Here is a 15687-nt window from a genome sequence, read left to right as displayed (position 1 = left end):
ATGGGTATTTGGTCCTCAAGATGCCATCTCCAACCGGGGTCCTCACAGTGCGGGGCGACCGCGCCGCCGCGCTTGCGGCCGTAGAGAAGCTGCACGCCCTCGCGGTAGAGACTGCTCGCCCGGACGACGAAGGGGGGAACCCCTCAACCCCCGGTACCAAGGCACTCCCCAAGGTGCCAAAGGTACAACCATTCGTGGCAGATGGCATCCCCGTTAAAGCCATCCAGCTTACTGCAGATTCCACCCAGACTACTCGCATTGCGGGAGATCTGGGTGAAAAATAGGAACTCGCGCTCGTCGCCTTCCTGCAGGCAAATGCTGACATGTTCGCATGGGAGCCGTCGCAGATGCCTGGGATCCCCAGGGAGGTGATCGAGCACCATCTGAAGATCAACCCCGACGCCAGGCCGGTGAGTCAAAAACCTCGCAAGCAGTCCGTTGAACGGCAGGACTTCATTCGAAAGGAGCTCCGAAAGCTGCTAGACGCTGGCTTCATCGAAGAGGTTCATCACCTAGTGTGGCTAGCCAACCCAGTCATCGTCCCCAAGGCGAATGGGAAGCTTCAAATGTGCATCGACTACACCAGTCTGAATAAGGCCTGTCCCAAGGACCCGTACCCACTTCCACGTATAGATCAAATCGTGGATTCTACCTCCGGTGCTATGTTGTTATGCCTTACAGTCTGAAAAATGCCTTGCCAACATTTGTGCGGGCGATGAGTAAGACTTTCGGGGACCTAATTAGGGACAAAGTGGAAGTCTACATCGATGACATCATGGTCAAGACTAAGAGAGGGTCGACCCTAGTGGAAGACTTAACCCTGGTCTTCGACAAGCTGCGGGCAACCCGCACGAAGCTGAACCCAGACAAATGCGTCTTTGGTGTCTCCGCTGGGAAGTTGCTGGGGTTCCTGGTTTCATACCGGGGCATTGAAGCAAACCCGGAGAAGATCAAAGCGATCGCGGCGATGAGGCCTCCGGCCCGTATCAAGGACGTCCAGAAGCATACGGGGTCATTAGCCGCCCTTAGTCGCTTCATTTCGAGGCTAGCTGAGAGAGCGCTGCCTTTCTTCAAGTTGCTGCGGAAGTCCGGGCCCTTCTCTTGGACCGAAGGGCCAGAACAAGCCTTCCGGGAGTTGAAGCAGCACCTAGTGTCCCTACCAATACTGGTAGCTACGGAACCAGCGGAGCCGCTATATTTATACATCGTGGCGGCCGCGGAAGTGGTGAGCATGGTGCTGGTCGTTGAAAAGACGGCACCAGAAGGCCAGGAGCCTGAGGACTCGGGACCGGCTACAGGGGTCTGGACCATTCAGAGGCTGGTCTACTACGTCAACGAGGTCCTTCATGAGGCAAAATCCAGGTATCTTGAGACGCACAAACTCCTCTATGATGTGCTGGTCGCGTCCAGAAAGTTGCGCCATTATTTCTAGGCACATAGGGTTGTGGTGGTGACCTCCTTTCCGTTGAGGGCCATCCTCCACAACTCTAACGCCACAGGCAACATCGCCAAGTGGGCTACGGAGCTCGCTAAGTTCCAGCTGGACTTCCAACCTCACCACGCCACCAAGAGCCAGGTCCTGGCTGACTTCATCGTAGAGTGAACGCCTCCTCCAAGCGTCCCTGGGGGTCCGGATCCCGATTCAGACCCCACACCTACGAAGCCTAGGGGTCCGGTCTTCACCGAGCCCCACTGGACGCTCTACTTCGACGGATCTGCCTACCAACAAGTTGGCGGGGCCGGGGTGATCCTCATTGATCCAAGCGGAGATCAAGTGAAGTACATGGTGCACCTTGAGTTCAAAGCCACCAACAACATGGCAGAATACGAGGCGCTGATCTTCGGCTTGTCGGTGGGCCTATCCCTGGGGATGCACCAACTCCTGGTGAAGGGAGACTCCCAGCTGATCATTAAGTAAGTCCGCGGGGAGTGTAGCTGCAACGAGCCCAGGCTCGCAGCGTACCTCTTTCATGTGAGGAAGCTGGAGAAAGACTTCATAGCCCTGGAACTGCAACATGTTCCTCGGGCCGACAACTCGGCGGCAGATGACCTCTCTGTGAAGGCATCAACTTAGGCACACGTGCCCAAGGGCATCTTCAAAATACGGCTGTTGAGACCCACTGCCTAGCCTGCCGAAATGGGCGAAGGGGGCGAGACTACCACCTCGAAGCTAGCGGTCCCGGTGGCATCCCAAAACCCACCAAAGACTGTGTACCACAGGGGGGCCTGCCAGCCCCTTAGCGCCGCAACCAATATCTCAGGGTCGTCCCGATGCATGGATCTCCGAGATCTGGGACTACCTGAAGGAGAAAATCCTTCCTAGAGACCATGTGTCCGCAGAGCGCATAGTGCGGTTGGTTAAACACTACGCGGTGGTGGAAGGGATCTCTACCGCCGCGGCGCCAACGACATTCACATGTGGTGCATTACCCAGGAGGAGGGTCGTGAGTTGCTTATGGAGATCCATGGAGGAGAGTGCGGAAGTCATTCATCATCCCGCACACTGGTCGGTATGGCCTTCCGGTATGGCTTCTACTGGCCAACCGCTCTCCAGGATGCAGCTGAGATGGTAAAATCCTGCAAGGCATGTCAATTCCATGCAAAGCAGATACACACACCAGCTCAGGCTCTGCAAATGATTCCGCCCTCCTGGCCATTCGCCGTATGGGGGGTGGATATCCTGGGACCATTTCCCAGGGCCGTCGGCGAGTACCGGTACCTCTTCGTCGCCATCGACAAGTTCACCAAGTGGCCAGAGGCCACCCCTGTGGTCAACATCACCCAGGGTGTTGCTGTCGCCTTCCTGAAGTCCATCGTCTGTAGATTTGGGGTCCCAAGCCGTATCATTACGGACAACGGAACCCAATTTACAAGTCGGATCTTCCAGGAGTATTGCGAGGGCATTGGCACCCAGCTCTGCTTCACGTCCGTGGCTCATCCTAGGAGTAACAGCCAAGTGGAAAGGGCAAATGTAGAGATCCTCATGGGACTCAAGACGCGCACCTACGACTGCTTGAAGAAGCATGGTGCAAATTGGGTCAGTGAGCTTCCGTCCGTGCTATGGGGAAACCGGACAACACCCAGCTGAGCCACCGGGGAGACCCCGTTCTTCCTAGTCTACGGGGCTAAAGCCTGTCTTCCCCTGGAAATCATCATGGGCTCCCCACGGGTCCAGGCTTTCGATGAGTCTATGCAGGGACAGTTGCGGCATGAAGACATGGACTTCATCGACGAGCGCAGATGGCAAGCGGCAATCCAAAATGCGCGGTACAACCAAGCGCTCAGGCGCTACCACCAATGGTTCGTGCATAGTAGGGAGCTCGGGGTCAGGGGCCTAGTCCTGAGGCGAGTACTAAACCGAGAAGGGCTCCATAAACTCTCCCCCAGCTGGGAAGGACCCTTCAAGGTGACGGAAGTATGCCGACCCGGGTGTGTCCGCCTTGCTACAACTGAAGGAGAGCCTCTGCCCAATCCCTGGAACATAGAGCACCTCCGTAAATTCTTCCCATGAAAAGCAAAGCCGGGGAATTCAGTTTTCTTCCTTCTTAACTAGGTAGCACATATATGTACGCCAACCCGGTGAGGTCCGCCCTCATAAACCCAGTTTGTTGGCTTGCACTCATGAATATCAAGTTATGAAGAGAGGATTCCCCACCAGATTTGCTTTGTGATGGTTTATTCTGCTTAAGTTTACAACCATTATTTTTTATCTAACCCACCCATACGGTTTCCCCCATTGCTGGTATATTGACATCCGCATTGAGTAGCCAGGTCCTGTAGCCTGGGGGCCAGTGCAAGAGAACGGATAATTGTCTCCTAGGATGGTCCGGAGCCTTGCGGCTGCTTAGCTTGGTCCAGTACCCAAAGCCCGCACGCTTCACCACTCTATGACGGGTATCCTAGTATTTGGAACTATAGTCTTGTGGGTCCGGAGACCTGGGGTCCGGTTCTAAAGAAAGGACACTCGTCTCCTAGGGAGGTCCGGAGCTACGTAGCAGCTTAGCCTGGTCCCGTACCGTAAGCCTACGCACTCCACCACCCTGTGACGAGTACCCTAGTATTTGGAGCCGTGATCCAGGGGGTCCAGACACACGGGTTGGCTTCCCAGTATAAATCCTACAGGTCCTGTTGCGTAAATCAAAGGATAAAAGACACCAGTTAGTGGATCCTATGGGTGTGCTACTAAAACTTCCTAGCTAAGGTTGTGTGCAGGTCCGGGTCCTAGTAGAGATTACCTCCTGGGGACCAGGTCACCAATTCTTTCTTAAATATACTGGCATCCAGCCTCGACAAGTCGAGCCTACATCCCAGGGAGGTCAAGTACCAGGGAAGAAGTTGGCAACGACGCACACAGCAAAGGGAAAGTAGCATGCAGATAAGTTGTAATATCGCTTGATAAGTAGTACTTAAAAGTATCTTACAAAATCAAAACATTTTACAACCCGCTTACAAGCGGGACCCTTGCTTTCTCCTGCAGATCCGACTACTCATCATCAGCGGGATCCCGCTGGAAGCACCTGGCCACCACATCTACAACATCTTGTATGCTCCCCCGGGCGGCGTCTTCGGCGTCAGCCACCGGACCTACGATCACCGGCTCCAAGGTGATGTCCGGGTCGTGGCTCTGGAAGCACGTCAGGATGTACTCTATTATCGCCCGACAGAGTCTGCTGCCCTCAGTCTCCAGGCGGGCGCCAAGGATCTGGTCCAGGCGTCGAAGGCGGTCGGCGGCGGAATCCAGCACCGGGAGCGCGTCAGAAATGGACGCCGACTGCTTCGACACTGGGATGGGGCTCACCCCCAGCGGCACCACCGCCGAGCTCGCCTCGTCGGCCCATGTGGCGATACGCTGGACCCCGGTGCGATGCTCCGCCTAGAGGTCTTCAAGGGTCTTCTTCATCGCCTCCATCGCCTAGGAGCCCGGAGCCGCCTGCGCCGCCTGGGCTACTTGCGCTGCCTGCGTCGCCTGAAACCGGCGGACCCGCTCCTCTAGTGTCTGCTCCTTCTTCTCCAGTTTATTCTCCTTCTCCTATGCTTCGAGGTCATGATCGGCCAGCAACTTGTACCGCCTTTCCCACATCTCCTCCCTGAAGGCGAGGTCCTTCTCCTGCCAGGCGAGATCTGTCGCCCGCTCCTCCAGGGAGGCATCCTTCGACTTGAGGTTCTCCTCGGCGAGAGCAATATTGTTGGCCCTGTCATCAAGCTCCCGCTGTAGCTTTTGCAGACTCGCCACAGTCGCGGTCTACTCGTCCCGCTGTTTCTCCAGCATCACATTATAGGCCTTCAGCTTTTCCTGGAGCGCCGTGATGACCTCCTCCCTCTGGTCTAGGTGCTCCTCCTTCTTGGCCAGCCTCTTCTCCTTCTGGGTCACCTCCCGCTCCCGATCAAACACCTTCTGGAGGTCCTCCTTATAGTCCTCGCGCTCCTGCTCAAGCTCGGATCGCTCTGAGGCGAATTGGTGGGACGCGGCCTTGGTGCGCTCCTCTAGCTGGGCGCGCCAATCACCGAGGCGCTGGTGCTCGGTCGCGAGCGCCTCCCACTCCCGTAGGATCGCCGCCTCGGTCTCCCAGAGAGCCTGATGAGCGCGGGAGAGCACCCGAGGGAGGGGAGTCGGCGCCGCTTCTGGCTCGGCGCCGGACTGGAGCCGCCGTCCAAGAATAACCTCCAGCTCCTCCGGAGTGGGCAGCGGGATGGAGCTGGATGCGCCCCGCGTCTCCCGCCGTTGTCGATGGTGTATTCGACGACATCGCCGTCGTTAGGTCCGCAGTAGCCATCAGCGGTGGTACTGCCTCCGGACCCCCAGCTGGAACCTAGGGGCTTGACGGCGCTGCCTCGGCAGTGGTAGACAGAACCTGGGGCCCGACAGCGCCGCCTCGGTAGTGGCAGGCGGAGGCAGGTCGCCGGCACCACTCCCAGCGGACGCCTGCTGTTGGGAGCCGGATTCACTGGTGGGAGCGACTTTGGGAGCAGAGGGGGAGGAGACCCTAATAAGCAGAGGATGGGTTAATACCACGTCAATGCAAGATACAAGTTTTGGCCCCACCTGCAGGCTCGTATCCTCCCCTGAGGTGGGCCCGGGGGCCACTATCGGTACCCTGAAACAGGGGTATCCCTTACTGTAGTAAGGAGGCACGGTGCCCGCGCGACTATCTATAGTCGCGCGGTAAACAGTACCCGACCCCACCACGTGGACGGCTCCGGGGTCGCCACGTGACCAGGGAAGACAATATCCTCCAAGGTATTAACGGTGGGTCCGGACCCCCATGGGAAAGTGCCGGACCCCTGCATATGCGAACCGAACCTCCGGGCAGGGTCCAGGACCTCCGCGGGTATATACCAGATCGCCGGGACGGGTCCCAGACCTCTCTGTGTAGGGTCCGGGCCACCCTCAACAGGGTCCCGGGATTCTGGGACAAAGAATACCCAGGCCTTAATCAAGGCCAGGCGGGGGTCCGGAGCCGACACGTGTCCGGACCATACCATGTACACTTCTGCTCCCCGCTCAGGCGGAGACCCGATGCTGCCACGTGGCTTACTGCCCATGACGTAAGCTAGCGGGCGGAGCCTGACGTAAGGCCTCTGGGCCGCGCGGCGCTGCATTTATTGCGGATAAGACGCGCCGCCTGTCTATTCCACTGGCAAGTGATGTGCCGCCTCGGCATTTAATGAGCCCTGCCACTCCACTGGCAGGCGATGTGTCGCTTCAGCATTTAATGTGCCCTGTCCACTCCGCTGACGGGCGGCAACCAGGCCATCCTGCAGGCGGCGTGCCTGTCCATTCCGTTGGCAGGCAGTGCGCCCGTGCTACGGCGTACGCTATGCTCATCACCACTCGCACGTTACCGAGGAAGCTGCGCAAAATATCAATACCGTATGCACTATGTACATTATGGCGCTCGGAGATCTTCTGGGCGACACTGGCATTGTATACTTCTATTTTATTCCCTCTGTTTTGCCCCTGGGCCCACATGTCGGGGCTCAACACCCTTATATGTGCCACCCTTCAACTATAAAAGGGGAGGCACACAACAGGCCAACATAGACACACGCAAACCGTCTCAAGCTCACTCAAGCACACTTAGACCTAGCTCAGTATCATAAGTTCATACAAGCTCTCGAGCTCAATACATCACACAGTGGAGTAGGGTGTTACGCTCCGGCGACCCGAACCACTCTAAATCCTTGTGTGTTCTTGTGTTCTTCCCATTTTCCAACTAACAAGCAAAACGCTTAGGCCCCTCCTCATCTTAGGATTTAGGGCGGGTGCATTCCGCCACCCGACCGGAGATTTCCTCTCCCACAATGTATTATAATAGAACAACTGAAAATAAACAGGTAGCAACATAAACAGCATGACTGTAAATTTAAAACAAACAGATATAACATATTATAATATGACAGAACAGATGAGATAAATTCATGGCTACATATGAAACAGCAGAGATGAATATATGAAACATATATAATCTGCAGAACGTAAAACAGTAAGGACATAAATTGATCATACCCTCTCATGCGCTCTGAGGATCCAGATCCTTGTCCAGCTTCTCTTGTCATGTCGCTAGGAAGAAGAAGATGTTTTGGGCAGTCGCGTAGACGCTCCCCAAAAACCTAATTGTCGATCCTCCGTGCAAGGTCTCGAACGACAAGGGCTTCGGAGGCACTTGCCCTCTCGCTTCTCTGTGCGCGCAGAGTTACGAGATGGAAACACCCACACTTGCGGCTGGGACTGTGATTGTGAAGGTTCTGCTCTCATGTACCAAGTGACAGGGTTCTCCCCTACTTAACCTTTCGTGGAAGGAAGCTGAAGGAGAAGGGTCGCATGTGGCACGCCAAGAGACGGGCAGCTGAAGGAGAAGGGTCTCGCATGCGGCAGATCAAGAGACGGGCATCTGAAAGGTTTAACCCGGAGTTGAAACTCTCATGGTTAGTGAGTGCTAAAAATTAACAAACCTTTCACAGAAGGAAGCTGAAGGAGAAGGGTCGCATGTGGCACGCTAAGAGACGGGCAGCTGAAGGAGAAGGATCTCGCATGCGGTAGATCAAGAGACGGGCATCTCAAAGGTTTAACCCGGACTTGAAACTCCCGTGGTTAGTGAGTGCTAAAAATTAACACAATCACACCACGCCCGCGTGCCGCCGCCTGCCTACCTCGCCACGCCACGCCCGACCCGAGCCTGGCCCGGCCGACGGCGGCGGCGCTCGCGCAGGTGTGGCACGCCCTTGTACGTTTTTTGGCTTCTCTAATTAAGTGGAATAATTCCTACCATATAAGTCAAGCCAACGACCCTTGGACTTTCAATATGGTAATATTGTTATTCTCCAACATTACACATCATAGAGTTTATTGAATAAATTGATCAAGCCCATAAAAGATCAAACATTCAATTGTTTATGAAGTTTATGGACTTCTTTTTAAAAAACAGTAATTTTCATTACTTATTGTAAAGACCTTTTTTTGTTGAGGCATTATATGCCGTTTTTGTTTCTACTGTAGGGTCTCACCTTGGCCTTGTATCGTCAAGCAATGAAGCTAGTGGTTACTTTCTGTTGAAGCAATTAAAATCTTTATAAATTACAAGGAGCTTCTCATCTTTTGTTTTATTGGTTGACATGATTATATACACGTTTTTGCTGTTGATAAATGATTTTTTTACCAACAGTCATTTATGAAGATTTTAATTAAAATTATTAGTAAAGTAACTGTGACATATTTTAAAATTGCAGCGTTGGTTTTGTTCCGTAAGCACATGGATACATGGAATACTTTTCAACGCTACTTCTACATGGAAGTACATCCTCTCACTCACAATTTGGAATGGAACAAAAATGCCTGCTGAAACAATTTTCTATGCGTCCTATGATGGCCGAATAAGAGGATCCCTCATATTCGTAACGTGATGTTACAGGCTTTTTTTTCATTTAGTGTCGTGCTTTGGGCCATAGAAAACGTGTCACGATCCGCATTTGATTGGCAGGGCACACAGCCAAAGCTGGAGCTGTAAGAGTGACAAGTCGACCAGTAGCCGCGGGGAGGATGGCATTGGTCAGCAATGATGAACATAAGAAAATGATGGCATTGACAAGTCGCCCAGTAGCCGTTGTGGAAGTCTCGCAAAGCAACCTGACTACCAGTTTCGCCACTTTACACATCTTCCGGACCACTAGGGCTACACAGATATACATGCACCCTCAACTTTCTGCATATGTAGCACGACCTAGAAACTACTATGCTGTCCCGTCCTCTCTACAGCAACATCCAGAATCAGCAATTACCCAGTTCTGTCGGCATTACTCGCTCAAATGCTTCGGCGTTTTTGGCTCAGAGGCATCGCTCGGATCCGTCCCATCATTACCAATCTTGGGTTGGCCCTCCCCAGACGACGCTGTTGCATCCTTCGTTAGCTCAGTTTCTCTGCACGAGTGGATTAAGTGGCGAATTTGGTCTCTAAGCTGAGATGGCTCTTCAGGTCTGAACCACCGTTTGCCAAACTAACAGAAAAGAGTAGTGACAGAAGTGAGACACACACATCCATTACCCATGTCGTTTCTATCTACAAACAAAATGAGTGAAACAGCACAATGCTGACTGACCATAGAATAGTCTTTCTTCCGAAACCTTTCAGGCGCCTCCTGAATAAACCGCTGCATATAGTACAGCACAAACAGGCCACAATCGTAATCATTTTGCTGCTGTGGCACCTGGCAACAAAGAAAAAAAAAGGGATATCTATATGAAAATCCATACGATATATTATTTGCAAAGGTGTGAGGATGCTTTGATAGGTGGCAATGTATAAGAACCATGGACAGCTAATACATATACCTCAAGAGAACAACTGCACCCTGTAAATTGGTGTCATTTTGCACATAAAAATTTACTCAATTGCTTACAAGTGTGGATAAACTGTAGGTTAGTTTCAAGTGTTCATCTGAACCTGTCTAACACAATAGAATTTTTACCGATCTGTTTATTTTTAGTGTTTTTTTTGTGCCAAGGTAGAATCTAGTTCTCTGTTCAGCAATATAGCTTCAAAAGCATGTTCTTTCTACTCCGTTCCTTGGAAAAATTAACTATTTCTCACTATTTAGAGGTGGGTGGCAAAATTTTTAGCCATGTCAGTGACACATGATTAAGGGAATTTCGTAAGGATGACAAATAGTTAAATGCCCTTCGTTCCTTTATTTTCACAAGGTAGAATATAATTTCACTGGTTTCAGCAATATGGATCACAGTGGCAGCATTTTATAATGTTTGTTCAAGCTCACCCTTAGAAACCGGAAACGTGGAACTTGGCCATGTTCCTCATTCCGGGAACGTGGGAACAATCTCGTTCCCGTAGTGTTAAAACCTACTTTTAGTAGCGTACCATGTGCCTGTTCCTCAATTGCATCAATCCGGGAACCTGGTTACTAAGAGCTCACCATTTATAATGACCATGACATACCTAGTATTAGGATTATTGTATAACCATATCGTTGGTTCACGCTACTTGTACCACATGTTATCCTAGTCACATGTACATGGTATATATGAAAGGCAGCCGAACAATAGGTGTGTGGTGATTCCTCCAATCTAAGCCTATTCTACAAGGTACCACGAGTCCAGGCCTAAGTTCACTCGCCCACCAACCTCCAAACCCTAGCCGTGTTGACCCTACCCCAACCGCTCGTGCGCTTCCTTTCCTCGTTGCCATATAATCGGCGGCAACTACTCCCTATCGCAGCCTCCTGCCAGAGACACCCCTTCCTCCTATTCCACCCCTCCCCATCCACCTCTCAAACACCTAGCCAACGAACGGTACACCGCCGCTCTCAATCCCTTACCATGTCAATGGATTCCTCTACTTCCAACGCCATGCTCGGCTCCAACAGCTCAAGCTCCCTCCCATCTAGATCAGAGGCGGTGCCACTGATCTATGTCGCCCCCTACATGATGATCTTCATCAAGTCCCATGTTCCCATGATCCTCGGGTTGAAGCACCATAACTATCAACCAAGTTCTCCCTTCTTCCTCTCCCTGTGTGGCAAGTTCATCTTCGCTTGCACATCCATGGGAGCAGAGGCGTGCCCAACTAATCCATAGTGGATGATCGTTGGCTCCTACATTGACAACTACCTCCTTGTCCTTGACATTGCACACAACTAGACTACTTGCCAACTCTAGGTCACCATCAAAAGCCTCTTTCAGAAGAACAAGGCTTCTCGCGCCATCTTCATAGTCATGAGTTCTACTTCATGACTTAAGGGGATCTCTCCATTGATGAGTACTACCAGAAGATGAAGGCCACTATCAATGTGCTGCGCAACATCGGCCTACTCGTCCTGACTCATAGATCATCGTCAATCTGCTGCGTGGCCTCAATTCTCAGTCACCCGCCACCCAGTTCATCCCATAAAAGAGAAGTGAGTCCGCAAATGATTTGGAATTGGAACTGCATCACCGATCCTATGGCAGTGTCTAGGGTTGAGGGTCGAGAAGGGACAAGGCGACAACCTTGCCCACAACCGAGAAAGAGGGAAGGATTTTCCTTCTTAATTCTTGCTTGACTTAGGGTGATCACTATGCCCTACTAACGGAGCAATCGGCTTAAGCCGGAAACGTCTTAAGTCGGTGTGACATGCTCACGCTTACTTGACTTAGGGTGATCACTATGCCCTACTAACGGAGCAATCGACTTTAGTCGGAAACGTCTTAAGTCGGTGCGACATGCTCACGCTTACTTAACTTAGCGTGACCACTATGTCCTACTATCAGACCAATCGGCTTAAGCCGGAAACGCCTTAAGTCGATGTGGCATACTCACAGTCACATGATTTAGGGTGACCACTGTACCCTAGCAGCAAAATAACCGACTCAAGTTGGGAGTACTTCGAAAAAAGAAATATCTCGCTTACAAGTGCCAGGGGTGCTTTCCAGCACCCTGCCCACAAAATAATCAGTTCAAGCATAACTGTTGCGCACATGCAGAATTCATATTACATCTTTTCTCTAAAAGATGCTAACTCGATAAATAAGTGTTTTACAAGTAAATCACTACGCCGAAGTATCCTTGCAAACAGCATCCTTTGCAGGGGCAACAGAAGAGGATGGACGGCTTGCGGCATCAGGCGCGGCCCTGACATTAGCGACGATATCATCATGCACTACGACACCGGGTCTCCTCATCAGGATCCGCCCAGCGCGAACGGCTTTGTCCATGGCCCTGTCGCGTTGAGCCTTCAAGACGACACAGTTATTCTCCAAGGTCTTAATAGTGAGTTGAGCGGCCTCCAGCTCCTGCGTGATAAGCTTCTTGGAGGCGCGCAGTTCCCTGCTGGTGGAATCCTTGGTGGACAACAACTGGCCAAGTCGAGAGACTTCATCCTGAGATGCCTGCAACTCGTGGCGATGATGGTCTAAGTCAGACATGGTGAAGCGATGGCTCCTCTACAGGATGGTCAAGGAGTTACTAGCGTCACGGTACAGCCTGTCCAGATTGTCACGGGAAGCAATAAGTGTGTGTTTTTCTTCCTGCAAGCAAAGAACAGCATTCAGCATTAAAGCAAGGAGAGCAAAGCAGGATCAGCCAAGAAAGTTTACCTCGTGTGCCATCTTCTCGGAATCGAGTTGTGTATTCAGAGAGGAATTCAGGGAACGAGCACTATCCAGAAAAGCAGAAGTCTGAGCTAAGTCGGCCTGGCTCTGAGAGTACTTCTCTTCAATGTCAGAGTACTGCTGAGCCAAATCTGATAAAGCAGCTGAAGAGGAACGCACGACTAAGAATAAGTTGAGCATCGAGAGCAAACAAGGAAATTGTGAGCTCACAAACCAGTATTCAATGCTTTCAGGTCGTCTATCTGTATTTGGAGCAGCAGAGGGTTCCACTGCATCAGAGATGAAGCTTGATCGAGAACAGTAGCACCGCAAGATCTCAGTTGGGCAGATACACCGCCAACAAAATCCTACGATCATGGATAGATAAGCAAAAAAGCTAATTCGCCGGTAAGGACAATAAAAAGCAAAAAGTTGACTCACCTAAAGATTAGAAAGGAACAGGGGAAGACCCAAAGTAGGAAGAGTCGGTGCATGGATCGATAAGGGGAGATCAGCAAGAATAATTTCAAGAACATGACTTGGGGGAACTTTAGCCCCATCAGCAGGCGGCAGGCTCCTGGCATCTGGTTCGTTGGCTTCTAGAGCGACTTGACCAGCGAGAGCCATAGAAACGTGCATCAATGCAGCCTCCTCGGACCGGACTGGGGGTGATCCAACGTGGACATCCATAGAAGCAGCAGAGAGGGAGCCCGCTCCAACACCCTCGGGGGCTGGGTCGCTACCAGCACCACCCTCGGGGGCTGGGCCTTCCGCAGCAGCGACCTCTAGGGCTGAAGATCCCTCAGCCACATCCATAGGAGTTGGGTGACTCGGATCAATGCTTTTCCAAGGAAGACCGCCTTCTAAGGTCGACGAGGCACGAGATACGACTCGGGCTACCTCTTGCCCAGCAGAATCGTGCACCATAAGACCACCATCTGGGACCTCTGAACAGATGGTTGGAATGTCAGCCTCATGAGGCTCTGATAGAATATCTTCGGGGACGACCTCCTCCAGTGCTTGATCAAAGTCTGATATTGACAGCCCTTGAAGGCTGACGAGTGCTGACAAGGTTTGGGAGAGAATGTCGTTGCCCCCGTCGCTGCCTCTGTAGCGGCGACTGTTCTTGCGGATCAGTGGAATCTCTTCTTCTTCCTCTTCATCCTCGTCAAGCACACCACCAGCAGCCTGAGCGTCATCACAACCTTCAGCATTGACCACGGGAATGGCGTTCGCCAGGCCATCACCAAGGGATTATGCAAAAGGGCCAGCGTCTTGATCCAGGCACGACAATCGCTGGAGTCACCTTTTCTTCTTCTCCTCGATAGGTGCAGCTAGGAGGTTCACTCGACGTGAACGTTTCCAGCGGGCATCTTCGTGTTTCTGGATTTCCAAATCCTCGCCAAACACTTGTCCAGTCGCAATGGCCATCGGCTCGGTACGGGTAGAGTCAGACGATTCCCCGGCCAACAGGCTAAGTACGGCGTCCATCTCAGCATCATTGGTGCTGGATGGCATCTCGAAATGAGTTTGCCTCTCAGCCTCGGGAAGATTCCGAAGGGGAGCAATCAGGGCTTCAATATCCTCAGGGGAGGGCCGCACTCTATGGCCCGGGCTACCATCTCGAGCAGGAGGATTGGAGACAAATTGAGAGAAGGGCCTATTCAGAGGCAGGTTCCACGCGGAGTAAGCTAAGAGAGCACCAGCATTTGATACCCTGCCCCTCAGTATCATATCCAGTCGGCTTAGCAAGTCCTCATTGGGAATCTGCCTATTTGTGACCCGGGTAGAATCATTGATGCCAGTATACAAGTAAGCAGGGTAGACTCTGTCCTTCAAAGGTTGAATATTCTTGAAGACAAAGTCGGCAACTACGGCCTCAGTAGTCAGACCCTTGTCCTTCAACGAGCAGATTTCAGCAAGCAGCACCTTTGGCTTCGGCTACCTCTGAATAAGTGGGAGACTCCACCCAGCTAGGCGTGCGAACGTCTGGTTGCCTTCCTGACCGAGGGGGGAGGGATTTGCCGTGATTCTCCATGGTGAACCACTCGAGGCGCCATCCCTTAATGTTGTCCTTAAGGGGGATATCGAGGTATTCCACTTTCTCCCCCGGCGGAGTTCTAAACTTGCGCCGCCGACGAGCTGATGCTGCCCTCCAGCCATGCCGGGCCGACAATGATAGAGGTACTTCCAGAGTCCGAAATGGTGGAGAATTCCAAGAAAAGCTTCACACAGATGTACGAAAATGGCAACTTGAAGAATGGAGTTAGGGTTTAAGTGTGTCAGATTCAAATCGTAGAAATCGAGGAGACCGCAGAAAAAATGAGAGATGGGAAGAGCAAGTCCGCCGATGAGAAATGGCACGTAAACAACGGATTCGTGGGCGTCCTCTGTCGGAACAGTGACCCCACGCCAGATCCGCCAAGAACATAGTTCTTTTGGCGGCAAAACCCCAGTCTCAACAAGGTAAAAAAGATCAGACTCAGAGATGACTGACATATGATTACCAGTGAACGGAAGCTGACTGTTTGGATCGATGGGCGGAATGATCGGAGCAACGATGCTCTGTCTCTTCCGCTTGGGAGCCATTGCAATCTCTCGGGCGGAACGAGCGGGCTCGAGAATTCAGAAAAGCAGAGAAGCGGCAGAGGAAAAAGTGAAGTTAGGGCTCGGAAATCAAAAAGGCACGTCGGCACGAGTATAAATGGGCTCCTTAGGTCGGGCATTGACTCTAAAGTGCCAGATCACCACTCGGAAAAGTAAAAACCGCAACCGTCACTCGGGGATTATCTCTAAAATGCCATCACTGTCAAGTGCATGGACAAACTTTCGAGCGCACAAATGAGAAGAAAAACAACAATGATTATTTGGAGCAACTACATCCTTGATTCATAATAGAGGGAGTAACACAAACTCGAAGCCGACTCATTATGAGTCAACTTCTTCTACCTTTGCCACTTCATTACATTACATTACCTTACTACTTACACTACATCACGCTACTAACTAACACTACATTGTTCTACTGCTACTTACTACTACTACTACTACTATCTATACTAATATTTAAATCAGTGGCATTATGCCAATGGCCTTGCCGCCTTTGCCGC

At 51.8% G+C, this 15687-nt stretch overlaps 1 protein-coding gene and 1 pseudogene across 1 annotated transcript in view; both read right to left on the bottom strand.

Annotated features, from left to right (window-relative positions):
• Positions 9061 to 15687, bottom strand: part of LOC100284466 (uncharacterized) — a 47724-nt gene continuing 41097 nt past the window's right edge. Inside the window, 3 exon segments of the mRNA NM_001157361.1 lie at positions 9061 to 9285; positions 9287 to 9492; positions 9595 to 9702. Of these exon segments, the coding sequence (NP_001150833.1) occupies positions 9273 to 9285; positions 9287 to 9492; positions 9595 to 9702 (327 nt within the window). The 3' untranslated portion in view covers positions 9061 to 9272.
• The window catches only part of LOC115409979 (uncharacterized), a 47724-nt pseudogene continuing 41097 nt past the window's right edge, over positions 9061 to 15687 (bottom strand).

The sequence above is a fragment of the Zea mays genome, chromosome 9, assembly GCF_902167145.1.
Source record: "Zea mays cultivar B73 chromosome 9, Zm-B73-REFERENCE-NAM-5.0, whole genome shotgun sequence".
NCBI classification, from domain to species: Eukaryota; Viridiplantae; Streptophyta; class Magnoliopsida; order Poales; family Poaceae; genus Zea; species Zea mays.
Note: the sequence above shows the minus strand (reverse complement) of the source record. Positions and strands in the feature narration are given on the sequence as shown.